Here is a 24,240-nt window from a genome sequence, read left to right as displayed (position 1 = left end):
AGCAACCTAAGTGACACTGTCCACAACCCTGTGCCAGCCAGTGCCTCACAATATACCTATATAAAACATTGTACATTCCCAATAACCTGAACCTACCTTCCACACTTTGCTACAACCTTAGCTTTGAAACAAACTCTTAATCTGACAATAACTTCACCCCAATGCCAATTCTACCAGCATCATCATAACAAGGCAAACAACAAGACCAAGGAGCGTACCATTTTCTGCACAGTGTTAGGGACTCACCTGCTTGAAGGCATTGTAGGAGGCTGCAGAGTATCCAAGGAATCCATCGGGGGTAAGAATACTCTCTATGTAATATTTGAAGCTACGTATGTGATTGCAGGCCACCAGCTCACTTGTTACTGAGGATGAACAATAACACATCATGTAATACTATATTATTTGTGCCTATAACACCTCCAAAGAAGTTCTCTACATAACTAACTAGTATAATATTATCCAACAATAACGTGCCAGCAAAAGGGTCACTAGTAAAGGCAAAAAAAGAACACTGACAATCGTTTACCAGGACCAGTAAGGCTCCAATTTCCTTGGAGAGGCAAATTTTGCAGGGTTTTGGCCAGCAAGGAATCTCCTCTTTGCTCCCTCTAATGATCCTGTTTGTGAGTTACCACCATTGAAAGGATCACCAGTGGGATAGCAGCCTAAGAGTGTGATGCAAGAAAAGTAATGATCATGCTGCGCTGTTTCTAACACTGGGAAAAGGCATTCCCATTCATTGTCGTATGATTTATTGTCAACTTGTTGTAACGTAATGTAAAGCACTCCTACTCCCAGAGAATGTGCATTGATCAAGTAGGGCTAAGTGGAGGAGCTTTGAAATCAAGGCATAACAATAGTCATCAATGATGTGCAGAGGAAATATTTAGGGAGTGCTGTATACTGTACATAATTGATGTGGTGTGCGTGTATATGGAAGGGACACTAAATGTACAGCTGCTGTAGTGTGTGGGAATTGTATGCACCATAAGGCCAAATGTCTGTGAACACCTGACCATTATTATTATTATTTCAGGTACTTATATAGCGCTGTCAATTTACGCAGCGCTTTACATATACATTACACATTCACATCAGTCCCTGCCCTCAAGGAGCGTACAATCTAAGGTCCCTAACTCACATTCATACATACATAGCAGGGCCAATTTTTTTTTCTTTTTTTTTTTTTATACAGGATCCAATTAACCTACCAGCATGTCTTTGTAGTTTATTTAAAACCATCCCACCTGTATGCCTTTGTTGGACATCCCATTCCAAACCGACGGTCATTATTATGGATTTGCGCCCCTTTGTGGCTATACCAGCCTTCAATCCTCTTGAAAAACTTTCTACAAGATTTTGGAGTTTGTTTTGAAGGATTTGTACCCATTTGTGAAGTCAGATACTGATGCAAAATGAAGAGACCTGACTCACAATCAGCATTCAAACTAATTCTAAAGGTGTTCAGTAGGGTTGAGGTCAAGGTTTTCTGCAGGCCAGAAGCTTAGTTTGTGAACAGGGCAGTCATGCTGGAACACAAAACAGCGTCCAACCTTACCACAAGCCCAATTGTATAAGATGTCTTTGTATGCTGTAGCGTTAACAATTCTCTTCACTGAACACACCTGAACTTAAAGTGACAGCAAACTCTGGTTTAAAAAAGAATTCTATTCAAGTATGTATTACGTATATGTAACACCTTATGTTTCTCCTCCAAATTTTCAAATTCCTTTATTTTTGCTGCTGTTATCCGACTTCCTGTTAGAGGGTGGCTACATTCATTCTCCATGGTCAAACTGTAAGTAGGAACGTAGTCACGCTTTCTTGCTTGTTCCTGAGATGGACTATAGACTATGGGATGTGTAGTGTGCATAGAACAGTGCATAAGACTGCAACTAGCGTGCACTGCTTGTTCCAAATAGAAGTGAAAGGAGAAAAGGAGAAGGCAGAAAAACACAGTAAAAAAACATTTTGTGAAAAATAGATCACGGGGCCATAAGAAGTGGATGTGTATAGATTGTTTTTGGAGAATAAGAATAGTACTGCTTTAATCACTTGGGGGGCTCCACATAATTTTGGTCATATGGAATATCTGGCATCTGTTTTGAGTGGGGGAGCACTATTGGTGGAAAATACCTATGTCCAATCAGTGATGCATTATTGTGTCTTCTAAATTTTGGAGATGACCCATGTACTGTATATAGTATATGATATATTTACTACTATTTTACCTAACTTACAAATGTAATAAATATAATTACCATCCAAAATGTCATCAATGTTTGGGCCTTTAAAGATTTGAGATTTTGGACATCCCGGCATTAGTTTTCCTCCGTTCGGGAAGAAGTCTAGGTGGCCAACAGTTTGGCTTATTCCATATCCTCCCAAAGCTGAAAAAAAAATCATATTAGGATCATATTTTTGATTGACCAACCATTTTTATAATTTCCCTCAGTTCTTTACAGTTTACAGGCTATTGATTGGCTAGCTGTATGGTACAAACTAGTTACCAACGTAGCTAGTTAGATTATGACTAATCTAATTTCTATACCTTGTATATTAATTATGTACAGTACATTTTGAGCTGGACGTCTACAAGAAGAGAGCAGAAGTGTATTTGTACTCACAGTTAGAAGAGCTGAAATGGGTTATTTTCGGTAAAGTGGTGCAACAGAAGATGTGTGCCCTTCTATTTGTTTCTGACAAATGCTTTTTTTTAAAGAACTGCATTCTGATTCGACTAAACTGACCCTTGCTATGGCTAAGATAGGTATTACCTTTATCATAAGAAATAAACCTAGTCTATACTCAGGGTCCAGGCCTGTTAATGGCTTTTCATTGTTATGAGAGTCAGGACAGCCAGGAACGTAATCTCCAAATTCCTAACTGTAGATCGGAGATATAGGCAACCAAGAGTATAACCAGATCAAATTTCTATAATTCTAATAATTCTAAATGAATTTCAATCAGTTTGGGGAGAACCATAAAAGCTTTCCATGACAAGGTAGAAGACATGATGACCTTCGTTGTATGTTCTTGGGTTGTGTAGATAAAAAAGATCACTTGAAAGATCACAGAGAACCACAAGGAGGAGAGGACATACAAACTCAATGTGAACAGATGCAAACCCCCTTTTAGCTGATGAGTAAGGCTGTGCATTATGTTGAAAAATAATCACCAAGATTGAGCAGCAATGGGCTTGCATCAGTATGAATGACGTCAACAAACAGAGCATCTGAGGGGTCCAGTCTGACCTCGATTGGAGTGTCCTCGAAGTATGGCTGAGCCGGGTCCAGTCCTGTATAAGAAATCAATATATATCATATTTAAGGAAGTTCACTCTATATAAAATGTTTCTTGAGTTTATAACAGCTGAGGTACTTGGCAGATACATACAGTAATAGTGCCGACAACTTTAATAAGTTTCAATGAGATATAATCTAATATATTTATCTATTAATTTTATATTACACTTTGCATCATCACCATTTTTGAACTATGGTAGACCCAGAGGAAGATGATAAAAACTCATTAAAACAGACCAATTTCCCTTTTGGATTTGTTCACACTAAAATGTGCTACAGAGCAGTGTGCAGTAATGCACTGTATTGCGGTGCACTGCTGTTCATTGATAATGGTACCTAAACGATATATGACTGCTGCAGGGCACCACAATGCACAGATGAAAATGGTCTATGTGTTGTGGAGTGCTGCCTTAGATAGAGAAATTTTAGAGAAGACCTATTCTTTGTGCATTGAGGTATGTTCATAGCCATTTAAAATTAATAGGTTGCACAACGCAACGTGTATCAACACACATGTTGTGGTGTAGATGGTTTCTTCTAGAAAAAACAATAAATATAATTTTTTTTAAAGCCAATTTTATAACCAGATAACTACAATTAACAACTCAACAGCTGTTGTTAGCCTCACCGGTTATTCTACCAATCCCGGGGTGCCTCTTCCCAGCCTCTCCCGCGGTGTGTGCCCCCAGACTGTGCCCAATAAGGTGAACATCGGATGGCAAATAGTTAAAAATGTCCTTGAAAAGAAAAGACAAAACTGAGATATAAGAGACTATACAAAAACAGAAGCCTAATCAAAAATTTTCAAGAAATGTACTTGCAAAATGTATGCATTATTTGTTCTTATTGCTTGTATGATACTGTTTTTCTTTTCCTGTTCAGATTTTGTCTTCTTGTCTTTGGAACAATGACAACAGAGCAGATTCATGATCATGATTCATGAGTTCCTTTACCTTTAGAGCTTTAACAAAATAGGCCACTTCGGCCCCCACAACACGGATATTATTTGAGGCCTGCGTGTAGAGGGCCACAGAGCCACCATGCCAATCTACGCAGATACAGTTCACATCTTCCACTTGCAGCATGGCCTGGAATCAGAAAGATTATGGATTAAACTTTAGTGGATCTAAGATACCTTTGTGGATTTATTATATTATCACTGATAGGTAAGACAATCAAATAGAATCTACAGCCATGGCCATCAGTTTTGTGAATGACACAAATAATAATTTTCACAAAGTCTGCTGCCTCAGTTTTTATGATGGCAATTTGCATAAACTCCAGAATGTTTTGAAGAGTGATCAGATGAATTACAAATAATTGCAAAGTCCCTCTTTGCCATGAAAATGAACCTAATCCCATAAAAAAAACATTTTCACTGCATTTGTGAGGAGGGCTTCAAGGCGCCCAAGGAAGTCCAGCAAGAGCTAGGACCATCTCCTACAGTTGATTTAGCTGTGAGATCAGGTGTCAGGGTGCCAGGAAATCAGACTGCATGGGGATGCAGGTAAAATAAAGCAGTTTATTGGAGCAAACAACAATAAACGCACAACAAGAGTGAGGAAGTGAGAGCAGGAACAAGCCAAGTCAAGTCCAGAAGTGGGTAGTCATCCAAGCCGGGGTCGAGTCTAGAAGCGGGTGGTCTGCCGATGCCGGGTTGCCTGCCGATGCCGGGTTGAGAGCCAGGAGAGTCATCAGCCAAGCTAGGTCATACATGGAGGAACACAGAGAACAGAAGACTGCTAGCAGAGATGCACCTTGGAGCACAAACACAAGGGAAAGGACTGCAACCTATCAGGTGATAGATATAGTCAGGTGTACAGCATCATCACTGTGTGACACCCAGGCAGCAGGGAAGTGAGGATGCAATCAGAGTTCATAAAAAGGCAGCAGTCTGCACATGTCCAAGATTGCTGCCAACAGGAGGGCAAGGTGAGACCCTGACAGTACCCTCCCCTCAATGGCCCCTCCGCCGCGGAGAAAAAAACGGTTTCTGAGGAAAGCAAGCATGGAAAGTGCGGAGAAGGGCAGGAGCATAGACATCAGCAGAGGGAACCCAGGAGCACTCCTCAGGACCATAATCCTTCCATTGCACCAGGTATTGAACCTGACCTCGGAAAACAGATGAGAATCCAAGATGCTGCTAACCTCATACTCCTCATGATTGCCCACAGGAATAGGACAAGGGTGAGAAAGTGAAGAAGTATTGCAAACCAGTGACTTCAAAAGTGACACGTGAAAGACATTGAAGATACGCATGCCAGGTGGAAGATCAAGGGCATAGGCCACTGGGTTCACCTTTCGGAGGATGCGAAGTGGCCCAACAAAACAGGGTGCTAGTTTTGGAGTGGGCACCCTGAGGTTGAGATAATGGGTCGACAACCACACCCTCTCCCCATCTTTGTACAAAGGAGCAGATAAAAGTCTTCAGTCTGCCTGGAGCTTCTGACACTGTTGAGAGACCTGTAAAGACTCTTGAATCTGCACCCAAGAGGAAGGGAGGGCACGAAGATGATCCTCCACAGCCGGAATATCCTGTGGCGAGAAGGACCCGGGCAACACAGCAGGTTGGAATCCATAATTGGTCAAAAATTGAGACATTCCAGAAGACAAGTTAATGGCAGAGTTCCTGGCAAACTCTGTCCAGGGTAGCAGATCAACCCAATTGTCCTGATAGTCAGAGATATAGCAGCAGAGAAATTGCTCCAGAGCTTGGTTGGAATGCCCAACGGCACCATTGGACTGCAGATGGTAGGCTGAGGAGGAAAGTTAAATACCCAACTGGGAGCAAAAGGCGTGCCAGAACCTGGAGACAAATTAGCTCCCACGATCCGAGACAATCTCCTTAGGCAACCCGTGTAAACGGAAGACCTCCCTGGAAAACACCAAGGCAAGTTCCTGGCAGTCGCTTAAACTGAACACAGTGGCACATTTTGGAGAACTGGTCAACAACCATGAGGATAACCATGTAACCTCGAGACACGGGAAGTTCCACAATAAAATCCATGGCCAGGTGAGACTAGTGACGCTCCCCATTGGGAATGGGATGCAGTAGGCATAAGGGAAGGTGCCGAGGAGATTTGTTCTGGGTACAGTCCGAACAAGCAGCCACAAATGCAGCAACATCAGTGCAGAGAGATGGCCATGAGAACTGATGGGAAATAGCCCAGGACATCTGGTTTTTACCATGATGACCAGCAGTCTTGGAATTGTGGTACGTGCGCAACAGTGTAATGTGCAACCCCTCAGGTAAAAATTATTTGTCAGCAGGTCTCTCAGTGGGAGCATCAGGTTGGACAGCCAACATCTGTTCCCCAAGAGGAGAGGTTAAGTTGGTGCAGATGGCAGCCAGGTTATGATCTGAAGGTATGACCGGTGTCGGCAAGGAGTCCTCCCTGGACAACTTAGAATATTGGCGAGACAAGGCATCAGCCTTAACATTCTTAAAGCCTGGCAAATATTAGACCAAATAGTCAAAACGAGACAAGAATAAGGCCCATCTGGCCTGACTGGGTGTGAGCCTTTTGGCCTAAGAGAGATACGTCAGATTCTTATGATTGGTGAGAATGAGAACAGGAACCACAGAACCTTCGAGCAAGTGTCTCCTCTCTCGTAATTGCATTCAGCTGGAGACAGCTTCTTAGAGTAGAACCCACAAGGAAGTAAGGGTTTAGGCACCTATTCCCATCTCAGACGCATCCACCTCTAGGACAAAGGGCAAACCAGGATTGGATGAGACAGAATGGGAGCTGAGGAGAAAACAGACTTGACGGCCTCAAAAGCTTGAATGGCAGCAGGCGTCTAATTGTGGGAATCGCTGCTCTACTTGGTCAGATCTGAGATAGGTTTCGCCAAAGAGGAAAAGTTCCTGATAAATTTCTGATATTAGTTGACAAACCCAAGGAAACTCTGAATTAAACTGGGACGAGGCCATTGTAGAACAGCCAAAACCTTCTGAGGGTCCATGGAGAACCCTTCAGCAGAAATAATGTAGCCCAAGAAGGCAACCTGAGACAGGTAGAATTCACATTTCTCAAGCTTACAGAAAAGCCCATTTTTCACGTAACCGTTGCAGCACCCGTCTGACACCCAGGTGTTGTGATTCAGTGGAGTCCGAGTAAATCAAGATGTCCTCCAAATAGACTACCTTGCATTGCTGCAACATATCATGAAAGACATCATTGATGAACTCCTCGAAGACAGCGGACGCATTGCATAAGCAAAAAGGGCATCAATAGAGATTCGTAATAACCGGTTCTGGTATTAAATTCTGTCTTCCACTCGTCACCCTTCTTGATCCTTACTAGGTTAATTAAATGCAGCCCTTAGGTCAAGCTTGGTAAAGACCGTTGCTCCCTTGAGATGGTCGAACAATTCATCAACGGAATCAGGTATGCATTCTTGACCATGATGCAATTGAGGGCCCTGTAATGAATGCAAGGTCTCAACTCACCCCCTTTTCCTTTACAAAGAAAAAAGTGGCACCCACTGGAGAAGTGGACTTGCGAATGTGCCCCCGGGCAAGCGCATCCACAACATACTCCTCCATGGCCTTATTCTCTGCAACTGAGAGAGGATAAACCCTGCCACAAGGGGGAATGGCACCAGGTTGCTAGGCTATGGCACAATCGTAAGAGGATGAGGAGGAAGAGTACCAGCCTGTACCTTGTCAAATACATCTTGATACTCACAATATTCAGTAGGCAACACTGAATTTGAGGAGGTACAAAGTACCTTAACAGGCCCATGGATACAAACAGCGCCACACTGTGGAGACCAAGAGAGGATCTCGACTGACTGCCAATCAAAGATCGTATCGTGTTTCTGAAGCCAAGGGTACCCCAAAGCAATGAAGTAGTGTGGGGATGAAACAACCTATCGCCATATCAACCAGTACAGTCTCGTGGGTAACCTGTACCGGTTGCAGGGGTCTGCCATCAATGGCCTCGATAACTAATGGAGAAACACGAGGCTGCAAGGGTATGGAATTCACAGTAGCAAACATACTGTCAATAAAATAACCACCAGCACCGGAGTCTACCAGTGCCTGAGTAATCATCAAACTCGCTGCCCAGGAGAGGACAACTGTGATTAGTGGTTTATCTTTACTGAAAACCGGGGATGAGGAAATTCCACCTAGGATCTGCTCCCAACAGATGGGTCGGACAAGATTTCAGGAAATGCCCACCAAGACCACAATTCAGACACTGGCCCTCCCTCCTCCTAAAGACCCGCTCAGCCCCGGAAAGACAAGTGAACCACAGCTGCATGGGTTCACAGCCAAGTGCACCATCCCCAGGAGGCGTGGGAAGTGAGGGAGGAATGGGTGGGTAAGAAAAAGTAGGAGCCAATCTGGTAGGAGGTCTCCGGAGGAGCTCCCTAAACGATGGTCTCTGCCTGAGCCTGGTATCGTTCAAAATTTGGAAGGAAATGAAAGCTTCAAACTCGTCAGGGAGATCCTTGGCTGCAATCTCGTCCTTTAATGCATTGAAGAGACCATGAGAAAAGACAGCCAACAGAGCCTCATTATTCCAGCCCACCTCTGCTGCCAGGGTATGATATTCAAAGGCATACTAGCCAACAGTTTGTTTACCCTATTATATGGACAGGAGCAGCTTAGCAGCAGAGGCAGAGCGTGCAGGCACATTAAATACCCTACAAAAGGAGGCAATAAAACTCAGGTAATCGAGTATCACAGGATTATCGTTCTCCCATAAGGGATTCGCCAAGGCCAAGGCCTTTTCCGAGAGCGACCAGATTAGGAAACCCACCTTGGACCTGTCAGAAGGAACTGCCTGAGGAACCATCTCATAATAAATGCCCACTTGGTTTAGGAAGCCACGACACTGACTCGGTTCACCCCCATAGCGCTGTGGGAGGGGGGCTGAACCAGTCACCCCCCTGGTAACAGCGACTCCAGCTGCAACTGCAGGAGCAAGAGCGTCAACAGGAACAGCAGCAGGTGCAACAACAGGAGGAAAGGACAAAAAAAGAAAAAGAGGGGCGCACCGACCTAGTGCATCACCATAAAAACATTCATTAAAATATTAAAAAGTGTACAAAGTACTCACAAAACTGGTGTGATACAACACACATCGAGAATAGCATATACAGTCTCCAAGGTAGCCAGGTCCCAATTGTGACAAATGGGCATGCAGATGGTTGCATGGGGCTGCTATGGCTAGGCTGACGCGTTTCAGGGGCGAACCCCCTTCCTCAGAGCCAGATGAAATGCTGCTAGATCACAAGTCGAACGGCCGAAGACTAAATGGGAGTAGACCCCACCTCTTCCTGCTCCGCCCCAACCCCAAGGGCGGGGCAAAGGGGAGGGGGAAAGGGAAGAAAAGGGAAGAGGAGGAGAAAAAGGAAAGGGAGAAGAATAAGACGGAAAAGGCAGCAAGAAGGAAAAAGAGAGGAAGGAAAAGTGGGGATGCTGGGACAGGAAAGGAAGGAACATGGAAGAGGGGGGGGGGTGTTCAAGGACACTTGTCCAGCCCGAGCCAAGCCACACCCACCTTCCACGGTCAGCTCGGACTATGTGATCAGCAGCAAAAAATGTACAGCAATTGAAACACTTGTTAGAAAAAAGGGGGAACAATAACAAGCCAAATGTAAAGGATAATACATTGAGGATAAAGGCGGTATATATATGCATATATATATACACACATGCACACATGCACACATGCATATACACATGCATATACATACGCACACATATGAACAGTCAATACTTTTGGGTTTTCCATAGGAATAGGAGAATGCAAGCAGAACAGTATCAACCACCCCCAACCTGTAACACTGCAGGGGGGACTACCCATGGGAGCAAACCTTGTACAGCTCGCCTGGCATGGTGCACAGGGATCCCGCTAGCCTCCACACACAGATGATCCTTGTAATCTTAATGTGAGAAGGGTGCCGCTGGCCGGGACTAAAGAGGTCCGCTATATGTAGAAAAAGCGCCATTCGGATGGCTGTGTCCCTTCTCTGGGACACATGCCAACCCGTACCCGGAAGTGAAAAACCGGAAGGGCGGGTAGATGCGTTCCAACAACAGGAGGAACCACCGGCCTAGCAGCAAGTGTGCTGTGCATGCAAGCAACGTCTGCAATGCCTGAGCGAACTAACCCAAAAGGTTATCTTGTTGATCGAGCCTGGTAACCAGCATGGGGAGCGTAGGAGCACCTGCATTATTAGGATTCATGGCCATTGTGTACTGTCAGGGTGCCAGGAAACCAGACCACATGGGGATGCAAGTAAATTAAAGCAGTTTATTGGAGCAAACAACAATAAACACATAGCAAGAGTGAGGAAGTGAGAGCAGGAACAAGCCAGGGTCAAGTCCAGAAGCAGGTAGACATCCAAGCTGGGGTCGAGTCCAGAACAGGGTGGTCTGCTGATGCCAGGTCGTCTGCCAATGCCGGGTCATCTGGCGATGCCAGGTCGAGAGGCAGAAGAGTCGTCAGCAAAGCCAGGTCATACACGGAGGAACACGGAGAACAGAAGACTGCTAGCAGAGATGTAACTTGGAGCACAAACACAAGGGCAAGGACTGCTACCCATCAGGTGATAGATATAGTCAGGTGTGCAGAATCATCACTGTGTGACACCCGGTAGCAGGCAAGTGATGATTCAATCAGGTTTTAAAAATTTAAAAAATGTTTTATTGTGTATGTTTTATAGCTGAAAGTAAAAAATTATTGTTTTTTTTTTTTCTTTTTTCAAAATAATGGTTCTTTTTTTGTTTATAGCGCAAAAAATAAAAACCTCAGAGGTGATTAAATACCACCAAAAGAAAGCTCTATTTGTGGGAAAAAAATACATCGATTTTATTTAAGTACAGCGTCGCACGACTGCGCAATTGTCAGTTAAAGCAAAGCAGTGTTGTATCGCAAAAAATGGCCTGGTCAGGAAGGGGGTAAAATCTTCCGGAGCTGAAGTGGTTATTCATAATTTAATAGTCCTTAAACTTTTTTCTGATAACCAGGAGTTGCGTTTCAATGTTTATTGATGAATTTTAGTGTAATTGGATTTGTGTAGCATTTTGTATGTTTACAACCATTTTGTTTTTTTTTGTAACAAGAGGAAGGAGAACCCCAAAATGTGTTGGAATTTTATGTTTTCTTGTTATAATCTAACAGGCGCCTTCATCAGACTTTCTATACATGTATTCCAAACTTTGCATTCCCTTAGCTTAGCTCTTGTTGTTTAATACTTTAATTGATTTTTTTATTTTTTATTTATAGATTTTAATTTAATTCTTTTTTAAGTAAAATGTTGGTGTGCAAACACCTTGGTGCACTTAAAAAGAAACTAAAAAGAACACAAGAGGTAAAATTTGGATGTTTAATGCTCATAGCATACTACAACTGTATCAGTCAATAAAAGTAACATTTACCTTAATGTATCTCTATGTAACCCTGTGTGATTTGTAAGCAATATCTCATTATACAAGTGGAACATATTTAGCACATACCGTATATACTCGAGTATAAGCCGACCCGAGTATAAGCCGAGACCCCTACTTTTACCACAAAAAGATGGGAAAATCATTGACTCGAGTATAAGCCTAGGGTGAGAATGCAGGGCGGCGGGCATGGTGCAGGAGAATGCAGGGTGACTGGCATGGTGCAGGAGAATGCAGGGTACTGGCATGGTGCAGGAGAATGCAGGGTACTGGCATGGTACAGGAGAATGCAGGGTACTGGCATGGTACAGGAGAATGCAGGGTACTGGCATGGTGCAGGAGAATGCAGGGTACTGGCATGGTACAGGAGAATGCAGGGTACTGGCATGGTGCAGGAGAATGCAGGGCACTGGCATGGTGCAGGAGAATGCAGGGTACTGGCATGGTGCAGGAGAATGCAGGGTACTGGCATGGTGCAGGAGAATGCAGGGCACTGGCATGGTGCAGGAGAATGCAGGGCACTGGCATGGTGCAGGAGAATGCAGGGTACTGGCATGGTGCAGGAGAATGCAGGGTACTGGCATGGTGCAGGAGATTGCAGGGTACTGGCATGGTGCAGGAGATTGCAGGGTACTGGCATGGTGCAGGAGATTGCAGGGTACTGGCATGGTGCAGGAGATTGCAGGGTACTGGCATGGTACTAGAGGATCCGGGGTTGTGGGCATACTACAGGAGATGCAGTGCTGTGGGCATGGTACATGTGGACCATGCCCGCAGCACTGCATCCCTCGTAGTTTGCCCGCAGCCCATGGCAGGTAGTGAAGCTGTTTCACTTACCTGTTCCAGAGGCGCCTTCATTTTAAAAATGGCGCCGCCCGGGGCCGACACGTCATTGCGCACGCGCCGCCGCCGCTCGTATACTTTCGGCTATTCCCGGCCTCTCCCGAGCGGCGCCGGGAATAGCCGAAATTACACGAGCGGCGGCGGCGCGTGCGCGGTAACATGTATGCGACGGGCGGCGCCATTTTTAAACCTTAAACCCGTCGGAGAGGACATTTTTTTCCTTGACTCGAGTATAAGCCGAGGGGGACGTTTTCAGCACAAAAAAATGTGCTGAAAAACTCGGCTTATACTCGAGTATATACGGTAATTATTGAGAAAAATCTGCATTGTCCTCTACTTCTCGTATTTAATTCTATCTCTGACAGAAGTATACCTTGCACATGTTAGTCAGCCATACATCCTCGCCGTTGTCAGTAAATCCATGAATGATAAATCGCGTTTTTTGAGTCTTCCGAAAATAGGATGCTATGATGGTTTCTGGTTTAACAGCGCTGATCTCCTGAGCAGAAAAATTTGAAAGAGAATGAACAAAATGTATTTTCTGACTCCTCAACCTGATTTTGCATGTCAGTGGAAATGTATAGAGGCCTTATACAATATTTAGATCAGAACTAAAAAATATGTTTTTTTCTGACAGACTTCCTCGGCAGCCTACGTTTGGATAGCCCCGCCCTCGCTCCTACCCCATAAGACCCCACTCTCAGAAATTTTGAGGCTGCGTTCCTTTTTTTGTCTTCCTCACTCATAAGGAGCATTTCGTGTGAAGTTTCCTACCTTTTGGAAGACGTGGTGACTGGGGTCTCACGCTGGACAGCCGTGCGAATATTGGAGTGTCCTGTGGTGTCCAGAAGTTCCAGGATGGCTCCAGTAGTCATCACATGCCCAGCTAACAGCAGGGTTGTGAATGGCCCATGCGCAGAAGATTGACACCTGTAATAACGGAAGCTCTGCCAATAGCGAGCGGTTGCAATAATGCGCTATGTCGGATGCCCTGCTAAAAGCAGATGACCCCTGAAGTGTGCCCAGCATGACGGTGTGCTCTGCTGTTCCTGGGATCCGGGTCACCCTGCAGAGGCATCAATTGCTCTGTGGAAGAGGTCCAGGATACATGAGTATGTTTGGCTTGAGGGCAGCAGAAGGGACTAGATGCCATGTGGGCTGCTAGGGAGTAACTCCACTTGTGTTAGAAAATAAAAATAAAAATAAATAAATAATAACCAAAATGAGAACGTATGGAGATGTCTATGCTCTAATGTACATTGTAGAATTTTTATCAAAGTTTGGTGCAGTTGCTTTCTGTCCTGAACAGATATCTGTTTGTTTTAGCAAGGTTTTTCTTTATGTGTTGGAGGCTCTGTCTAATGAAATCACCTGTGTAAGTCTGCTGTGGTAGTATTCCTTTAGCAGTGGTTAACCCCTTAGGGGTTTTCTCTCACCTAACAAACAACTGTTACTTTGTTTCTCTGAACAAAACTTCAGCAGCTGTAGTTTGTATTAGGAAGGTTATTTAATAAATTACTGCATGGCTTGAGTAGCAATTGTACATGTTATAATATTTATTTTCTTAACAATGGGGAGTTCTCCCCTAAACTTACTGAGATGTGTTTTTTTCTGCAACAAGCCCTCTGCAGCCTTATAACTCTATTCCTTGTCTGCTCTATGCAGGTTATAGCTGGAGGTGGCAGTGTCTTCCTGATACTGTTCCTGGATTTTCACCCCTTTTGCGGGTCTCTTAAATCTAGTGTAAGAAAAGCTGACTAATGGACACTTGCCATTAAGAATCTCCAGATCTACATTTATTATGCACACCATAACCTGGGCCTTTGCTGCTCATGCCCTGGCTGGTAAAACCCTGTATAAAATTCCTGCCTTGTTCAGGCATCCAGGGAGCAAGATGACAGCGACCATCAGGTTACCACGGGTAGTCAAGACACTCTGAAGAAGTCTGTTACAACTCTCACTGTGCAAGGATTCTCTACTCTGACAATGTCAAGCTTTTCCTTGCAGGACCAGTCAATTTTTCCAATTTAACTCTCTTCAAACAATTCCTAAAAGGAATATGCAGGTGAGGAAGATCTTTAAGCAGGTTTTTTGTACCTCCGTTCGTAGGCTGCTAGGATGCCTAAAATGGCAGAGGTAGTTGCAATGCAAATATTTAGCACTTCCAAAGGAGTGCATTGATTTTTTTCCTATGATATGTAAGCTAGAAGATCATTCTTCAAGAGGGGTGCAAATTGAACAGAAGGACAGAGCAGCAGAATGTCTTAGTGGTCAGCACCTTGCAGTACTGGGTTGCTCAACTTCAAATCCCAACCAGGACACTTCTACCTGCACTGCAGAATGTTAGATTAAGGCACTTATGGGGAAGGTTTCCTGGCATAATGAGTCCCCTGTTTGGTTGATGTGACCTTCATCGGCTTAGCCGTATACATGGAGTTGTGATTGGAGGATGCTGTGTCCTTTAAGGGTATACTCAATCGGGATGATTGAACGTGTCTTTGGAGGGGTGTAGTGTCTTCTGGTGATAGCCTTGTGTGCACCCTAACAGGTATATCTGTCTGCAGTTGCAGCCTGGGAGCCTGCCTTAACCCTTGCCTCTCTTCTAATGCAGTGGAAGTTGGGGGTGAAGATTATTCTATCCTCTATAACAGGGATCCTCAAACTACGGCCTGCGGGCCGCATGCGGCCTGCCAGGGTCCTGAACCCGGCCCGCCGGCCGGGATGTATCATTCATGTTTTTTTTTTTTTTTCATGAATCACCTAATTAGAGCCAGAGGCTTCAGAAAAGGGTGGACCCGGGGCACAGAGCACTTCACCCTAGCCCACCCATTTGTGTGACAATAGGGAATGAAAATTCGCTATTGTCACACGGATCCTCCTCCTGGCCAATCAGGATGCGGGTCCGAGACCCGCTTCCTGATTGGCCGAAAGGCGAGCTCATGCCATTGGCAGAGGAGGAGGCGGGAGGACTCGAGGAGACGCCGGGGGACTGAGGAGAAGCCGCCCCTGCAGGTAAGTGCACTGACTGGTCTCTCTGCATTGAAGGGGGCACGCTGGTCTCTGCATTGAAAGGGGGCATGCTGGTCTCTGCATTGAAAGGGGGCATGATTGTCTCTGCATTGAAAGGGGGCACGCTGGTCTCTGCATTGAAGGGGGCACGGTGGTATCTGCATTGAAGGGGGCACGCTGGTCTCTGCATTGAAGGGGGCATGCTGGTCTCTGCATTGAAGGGGGCGCGATGGTCTCTGCATTGAAGGGGGCGCGATGGTCTCTGCATTGAAAGGGGGCATGCTGGTCTCTGCATTGAAAGGGGTCATGATTGTCTCTGCATTGAAAGGGGGCATGCTGGTCTCTGCATTGAAGGGGGCACGATGGTCTCTGCATTGAAGGGGGCACGCTGGTCTCTGCATTGAAGGGGGCACGCTGGTCTCTGCATTGAAGGGGGCACGATGGTCTCTGCATTGAAGGGGGCACGATGGTCTCTGCATTGAAAGGGGGCACGATGGTCTCTGCATTGAAAAGGGGCACGCTGGTCTCTCTGCTTTGAAAGGGGGCACGCTGTGGTCTCTCTGAATTGAAAGTGGGCACGCTGGTCACTCTGCATTGAAAAGGGGGCATGCTGGTCACTCTGCATTGATGGGGGCACACTATACCTTGATTAGTAAAGGCCCCTTTCACACTTTTTTTACCTCAAAGTCATGCAATTTTTTACAGCGTTTTTTTGCCGCAAAGCAATGCCTATTACATTTTTCTGTTTGCGCCCCCCCAAAAAAAAAATTTTTGAGCACCAGCCGCCACTATATAAATAAAACAATAAAAAATATGCGCATTGGAATTCGTTCATATTTTTTTTCAAACTATAGTCCGGCCCCCAACAGTGTCTGAGGGACCGTGAACTGGCCCCCTGTTTAAAAAGTTTGAGGATCCCTGCTCTATAATAATTCTGACAAGTGGGACAATCTGGTCTGCATTGCAAGAGTTTATTCTGCTCCTTCAAGGGCTAGCCTTATCTTGATAGCAAATAGCTGGAGATACTTCTACAAGTAGAACTTTCTTGTCTGCATTGCAAGAGTCTAAACAATCTCCTTAAAGGGTTAGCTTCATTTGATAGCAGATAGCTGGGAATAACTCTACAAGTGGGACAATCTTGTCTGCATTGTGAGAGTCTAGCAGTCCCCTTAAAGGGCTAGCTTCATTTGATAGCAAATAGCTGAGAATAACTCTACAAGTGGGACAATCTTGTGAATTGTGAATGTCTAAACCAGGGGTCCTCAAACTACGGCCCGTGAACTGGCCCCCTGTTTAAAAAGTTTGAGGACCCCTTCAATTGCTAGCCTCATTTGACAGCTAAGAGCTGTGTTTAGTCTGGCCTCCTTCCCTCAGAGTACATGTCTGCTGAATAAAAGGGGACTGCAGACCAAGAGTCAGTGTCTAACTTCAAAAAAGTTTGCTCCCGCAGCTCCAGCCTGGAGTCCAGAAATATTTGAAGAGAGAAAGAGTCCTCATAAAAGTAGTCAGCAAGAGCTCCACTTCTGGGGGAGAGGTTGCTATATTTGTGCCACCCATACGTATCTTTTGGGTACCTGGTTGCTCCTCTTCTGCTGGGTACAGCTTTGGTCTCGGACGGTTGGACCTTCAGGTCAAGCACTTCAGGCCATGTTGGTCAATCAGCCACCTTCAAGCCTCTGGCTGTGCTAGGGAATCCTTTTCTCCAGAAACAATAAGCAAGTTCTGCTAGCTAACATGGTTCTTACCGTCTCTAGGGACAGCAATTCCAATTCCAGCAGATGTGATTTTAAGAGGAGTACTATTGTTGCTCAAAGGTATGCCTATTTCCAATTCCCAGAGCTGTCTGCTGACATACCTCTGTTTCTACATGGATTAAGACATCATGCAGCATATACGTCTGTGGTTGGGTTCTTGATCCACTCCTCCTCTAGACAGGAATTCCTGTCAAGTATACGGAGGGAGTTCTAAAAGAGATTGGCCGGCTAGTCTTTCAAAAAGGGTCTTGTGATTCCTACGCAAATCCTTGTGTATCTGAGAGCTTAATCCGTCACGGTTCAGGATACAGTACATAGTTTTTGTCACTGGAGCATACTGGTTTTAGGATGCTGGGTATTCCGGACTCTTCCCCTTTCACTTGTCAGCATCTCAATAACAGATGATCAGGACCATGGTCTCTCCCATCCCTATATTGAGGTATGCTCAATGGAAAAGGCCTTCTGCCCTGAAAAGGGTTTTTATCTCCAATGTTGTTAATGCACCATAACTTTGTATGAGAGCGCCCGCGCTGGGTAAGCAGAAGAACCCTGCTCTTTGTAATCAGGAGGCGCTCTAATTCCTGGGCACTAATCACTCTGCATTAAGGGGGCACTAATCACACCGCATTAAGGGGGGCACTAATCACTCTGCATTGATGGGGGCACTAATCACTCTGCATTAAGGGGGCACTAATTACTCTGCATTAAGGGAGCACTAATTATTCTGCATTGATGGGGCACGAATCAGTCTGCATTATTAAGGGGGCACTAAGATCCAGCAGTACCAGCCAGAGCCAGCAATACCCACAGCAGTACCAGCCAGCAGTACCCACAATATTACCAGCTAGAAGTACCCACAACAGTACCAGCCAGCAGCACCCACAGCAGTACCAGCCAGCAGTACATACAGCACAGTACCAGCCAGCCGTACCAGCCTGAGCCAGCATTACCAGCCAGCAGTACCCACAGCAGTACCTGCCTGAGCCAGCGGTACCCACAGCAGTACCAGCCAGCAGTACCCACAGCACAGTACCAGCCTGAGCCAGCAGTACCCACAGCATTACAAGCCAGCAGTACTGGCCAGCTGGACCCACCAGCAGTAACAGCCAGCAGTACCGGCCAACAGTTCTTTTCAAAACTTACCAGCACAAAGAGTCGACTGCACTCCAGACTGACCAACGCAAACCTGGAAAACCAGTTGGCAGTAGCAACATCATCAATACCAGCTAACATCACACACCTCACCAAAGAGAAGCAGTTGCAGCCATCACATTAGGGGTGAGTTAGTTAAATGTTTGACCAAATATAATAGGCACATTTTTAAGTTGATAATATTGTACAGCCCCCGAATGATTTTATAAATACCCAAATGGCCCTTGGCAGAAAAAAGGTTCCCCACGCCTGCTCTATGTCTACATCCTCAGCAGGAAGCTTGGCCAGAATCAGGGCTCTTAAGGCCCCTTGACAGCTTGCTGCTCCAGGTGGAATCTCTTTCAGCTCAGTTTTAAGTAAAATCTCAGTCATTAACGCAGCCTTTCTACGCGTTCTTTTCCTCAGTCAGGAGATTGTCGGGATCTGGGCCTTGTACCAAGAGGGATCCTTGTGGCTTTCTGCCTAGTACGGGTAGTGTTTAAATCCATACTTGGCGGAAATCTGAAGTGGCATTGGCATTCTATGGGAACAAAGAATTTGTTCCTCTCATATGCAGGACCACCAAGAATAACTGGTTCCTGCCATGGATATTGGGATTTTTCAAGCATGCTCTCAAGCTACTGTTTTGCTCAGAGTTTTAGGACATATTTGTCACTCTCTCTAGCAGAATCAGCGGGACAGAGATGTCATCCAAACTTTTTGCTGGATGGGTCATTCCAACTAGTCATTAGTTTTATAAAGCTTAGGGCTTGGTTCCTATGGAAGCAGTCACCACACACTCATCCAGGAGTATGTAGGCTTTGTGAGCTCCCTGCGAAAGGGCACCAGGAAAAGTAGGAGGATGACATATCTTCCATTAAAGCTGTTCTGTCTCTTTGTGGGGTGTAGCTATCTTCCTTATGCTGTCAATATCTATCCATTGGGTTTGTTGGCTATTTTTGAAACCCTACTTTTTCGACATTCCACCCTTGTTTTTGGGGATAGTTAGTTCCCAAACGTATGCTGCAATTGAAGTCTGTCAGGAAAATTGAAAATTTACTATCAAATACTTACTGTAATTTTCCTTTCCTGATGGACTCCATGGCAGCAGGATTTCCCTCCCAGACTCATGAGTAGACTAGTTACGGAACGCAGCCTCTGGCTCAGCCTGAAAATTGATGGGAGTGGGGTCCTATGGGGTATGAGTGAGGGCGGGGCTACCCAACCGTATGCTGCCATGGAGTCCATCAGGAAAGGAAAACTATGATAAGTCTTTGATAGTCAATTTTCCGTTTTTTTTGTTGGTAGATATATTTGAAATACCCTGTTTCCTCAAAACAAAGCCTTACCCAGAAAAATAGGCTTAGCGTGATTTTCCAGGATGGCTGCAATATAAGCCCTACACCCAAAATAGGCCCTAGTAAAGTCCTTGTAAAAATATGTAATCTATTTTGTAAAAAGATTATATAATGTCCAGCGTGTCTACTTTTAGTATCTTTATTGTCGAAAATACATTATTTACAGTGCTGCTGGGTGCTCACGTGACCTGCCAGACATCTTCTCCTCTCCTCCCACCTGACGTCAGTGGCCCCTCCCTCGGCACCTCGGCAGTGCTTGGATCGGGGAAGAATAGCTCCAGCGGGTCATGTGTAAATAAGGTATTTTCCACAACAAATTTACAAAAGGAGACACACTGCAAATTACAGTATATAATCTTTTAACAAAACAGATTACATAATTTTACCATGACTTTAACTAAGGTTTTTTTTTGGATTACAGATTGTCACAATGCTGACTCCTGAGCTGACAGGGGGAGAGGGGTATAGAAGACAGGTGACAAAGGAACCTTTAAAAAAACATTTTATTGTTTTATTCCAGATATTTTAGAACATAAAAAGGGGTGCTTTAAAGTATCAGGGTATTTTTTTTTTTTTTTTTAGGGTTACAACCACTTTAGGATAGTCATTGTACATACCATAAATAAATAAGACATCCCCTGAAAATAAGCTTTAGTGTGTTTTTTGTAGCCAAAGTTATTATAAGTCTTATCTTCGGGGAAGCACAGCATGTAGCTATGAACTTTTTTTTTTCTAATGTATCTATTAAAAACCATCAGGGGGAGCTGTGGGTTTCTTTGTTACTTTTACAAGGCTAATCTTAGCTGCTTTGCTGAAAAAAAAACCTGTTTAGAGAGCTCAATATGTGAAGCTCAGAATACCTCCCTCTCTTCTATAGGTCTGCTTACCATGCCTATACATTGAACTTTTATTAAAGAAAGACTGAAAGGAGAGAGCTACTTCTCTGCTCTCTTAAAAAAATATTGTCTATAGTGAAGGACAAGGACCTGACCTCATCCCAGCTGCACAGATGTGGGAAGAATCAGAATACCAATCCTTTGGTTAGAAATAGGGAAAGTGCCATTATTGGGGCAGATGGATAGTCAAAGGTCACCTGAAGATCTCTCCTTGCAGCGGAGGGTCAGAAAATGTTATAAATCAGGTGAACTCTGATTCCTCACTCAAGCTAAAGCTCACACAAATTAAAAAAAGCAGAGAAAGGGGGAATATAACATTTTATAAGGTCACATATAGAGAGAAATAATTTACATGGAAGGTGTGAGAGGTCAGACAGGTATTTTATACTTGTAGGGCACTCACCTGGTAATTGTTGAGGTTGTCTCTGGTGTAGAGCAGGAATCGAACATTAATCTTCTCTGGAGACCAGGGTAAGCGGGGGATGAGTCTCTGCAGAGTCCAAGCAAAGGGCTTATCATCCGAAAAGCAGCCGAGACGATCATAGCACACTTTACCTAATAGGAATATATAACATACATGCCATGTACTGTATAGTCTGTATAAACATTTACAACATATTACACAACCAAATCATATTAGATGTACAGTAAACCCCCCTTCATCGCTGGGGTTATGTTCCATACTCACCCGCAATAAGTGAAAATCCGCAAAATAGAAATACCCTATTTAACCGGTTGCCGGCCGCCGCAAGTACATATACTGCGGCGGTCAGCCCCGGCCAGGCAAAGTGACGTACCGGTACGTCACTAGCCTGTCACTAGCCTGTCACTAGCTTGTGAGCCAATAGCGGGCGGGCGCGCGCCTCCGCTCGTTCCTAAACAAGTCAGTGCGTGTGACCGGCGGACACTCGCGATCGTTCGCCGTGAAGGGAGAAAGGCAGGCGGCTAATGTAAACAAAGCCGCCTGTCATTCTCCCCGGTGTAAAAATGGAGATCACACGGTTTTACTATGTAGGACCGTTGATCTCTGTTCTTACACCAGTAGCCATGTCCAATCACAGTTAGAAACATTCCCCTAGGGAAATACTTAACCCCTCCTTCCCCAATAAAGTTAACCCCTTCCCTGCCAGTGTCATTTTTACAGTAACAGTGCATATTTATAGCACTGATTACTGTAGTAATGTCACTGGTACCCCCAAAAGTGTCAAAAATGTCAGTCAAGGGTCCGATCTGTCTGCCGCAGAGTCGCAGCCCAGCAAAAAAAATCGCAGATCGCCGCCATTACTCGTAAAAAAAAAAAGACAAAAATCTTTCCCTTAGTTAGTAAACGCAATAACTTTTGCGCAAACCAATCAAAATACGCTTATTGTGATTTTTTTTACCAAGCATATGTAGCAGAAAACAAATTGGCCAAAAATGTTAAAACATTTTGATTTTTACATTTTTTTGGGGGGGAATTTCATATAAAAAAATGTGAAAAATATTGTTATTTTTGCAAAATTGTCGCTCTTTTTTTGTTTATAGCGCATGATCAAAAAATCGCACAAGTGATCAAATACCACCAAAAGAAAGCTCTGTTTGTGGGAAAAAAAGGACGTCAAATTTGTTTAGGTACAGCGTCGCACGACCGCGCAATTGTCCGAATCGCAAAATAGGCCCTGGTCAGGAAGGGGCTTAAGTGGATAAATACAACCTAGGCATGTTTTATAACTTTCACTGTACTTTTAAAAGCATTTTAAGGTCTTTAAAAACTATTTTAAAACAATAGAAACACATTTAAACACATAAAAGATACTGAGAGACAGAGTAAGAGCAAAGGAAAACACAAAAATATCGGATTAACAATGATTTAATCAATAAAACAATAGTAATAGGTCTTACAGAAAAAAGACGCAAAATACCAGGACTGCGAAAACTGAACCGCGATATAACAGGGGTTTACTGTATTATTTATTATATGCTAATCAGGTTTTAAAAGATCTACTTATTCACAGAAAACCACGGAACACATCAAGGAAGGAGGTGGTTGAGGGTAGGGGGAGAGACAGGAACTATGGCTTGATAATCCCACTTTAGTAATAATCAAGAGAAATAAGAATCTAGTACAGGACTTGGCCCACAAACACCTTACATGATATTTAACCACTTGCCGACCTCCCCATATACATATACTGCGGGATGGCAGCTCTTCTGCATGAAATCACGTACCTAAATGTCATTTCATGCTCCCAGGTCTGTGGCAAGCACATACGCCGCCGGCGACCAGCTCTCAGTGTGATTGGACACAGAGGGAGCCCGATGTCCGCCAGGACCCGCCGATCGTTCTCGAGAGAGGCAAAATGGTAGTCTTACTATGTAAACGAGGCAGATCGCTGTTCTGCTAGTAGGGGAGATAGGCATCCTTTGTTTCTGCTAAGCAGGAACACGGATCTCCGTCTTCTCACAGCCAAAGCACCCCCCCTCCACAGCTAGAAAGCACTCTCTAGGAGCACATTTAACCCTTTGATTGCCCCTGATGTTAACCCCTTCCCTGCCAGTGTCATTAGTACAGCGACAGTGCATTTTTTTTAGCACTGATTACTATATTGGTGTCACTGGTCACTGGTGGGTGCTATAACTTTTGGGCAAACCAATCAACATATGCTTATTTTTTTACAAAAACATGTAGCAGAATACATATTGGCCTAAACTTATAAAGAAATTCAATTTTTTACATTTTTTTTTTTTTTTATTGAATGTGTTTTATAGCAAAAGGGAAAAAATATTGTTTTTTTTTTTCAAAATTGTTGGTCTTTTTTTGTTTATAGTGCAAAAAATAAAAACCACAGAGGTGAAAGCTCTATTTGTGGGAAAAAAAGGACATACAAGCTATTTGTGTACAGCACCGCACGACTGCACAACTGTCAGTTAAAGTAACGCAGTGCCTTATGGCAAAAAAATGGCCTGGTCAGGAAGGGGGATAAACCTTCTGAAGCTGAAGTGGTTAAATTAAATTGAGAAAATGAGCCATGCATCTGCTTTTTTGCAGACGCTAGGAAGGTATTGTCACAATGAGCCTATGGGCAGGAACTGAATATTCCCATAGTACAGGGGGATAAGTACATTATTGTTGTTGCTCCAGGCAGTACAAATAACAAGATCTATAGTACATGTATGTATAATACTGAATATGGATGAGAACAGACAACTCACTCGGTGCTACGGACGCAGCGATGGACATCACCAGCAAAATCTGGCTCAACATCTGTAGAGTAAGAAGAAACACCACATGTTACATGTACATTAAAGATAGGATAATGCATTTTGCCATTATTCGGAGATAAAAAAGAAAATAGCATTTTTTTTTCTTTTCTTCAGTTTATAGAAATGAAAAAGACAGGTTTGATTAACAGTAATGTTAATGATGTTTCACTGGAGGTACTGTGGTTGATTGAAAACCAGGTACAAAAGAGACTAGAGAAACTAAATGTGAATAAATCACAAGGTCCAAATAGCTTACACCCATGAGTCCTTAGAGAACTTAACCTTACTGAC

At 44.2% G+C, this 24,240-nt stretch overlaps 1 protein-coding gene across 1 annotated transcript; it reads right to left on the bottom strand.

The window, feature by feature from the left end:
- Positions 1–234: 234 nt before the first annotated feature.
- On the bottom strand, positions 235–23,946 carry LOC309564214 (pancreatic triacylglycerol lipase-like; the record flags this gene model as incomplete). Its single annotated transcript, XM_082268841.1, has 8 exons — positions 23,899–23,946; positions 21,110–21,261; positions 12,932–13,057; positions 4,262–4,396; positions 3,937–4,045; positions 3,182–3,301; positions 2,265–2,393; positions 235–365 (listed from the first exon to the last, which is right to left on the bottom strand). Exons 1-8 carry the CDS (start codon positions 23,924–23,926, stop codon positions 235–237), a joined length of 930 nt encoding a protein of 309 aa, XP_082124967.1. The 5' UTR covers positions 23,927–23,946.
- Between the last annotated feature and the right edge of the window lie 294 nt (positions 23,947–24,240).

This window comes from Pelophylax lessonae, assembly GCF_965119305.1.
Source record: "Pelophylax lessonae genome assembly, chromosome: 9".
NCBI lineage: Eukaryota > Metazoa > Chordata > Amphibia > Anura > Ranidae > Pelophylax > Pelophylax lessonae.
The sequence above is the reverse complement of the archived record's forward strand: the minus strand, read 5'-3'. Positions and strand labels throughout refer to the sequence as shown.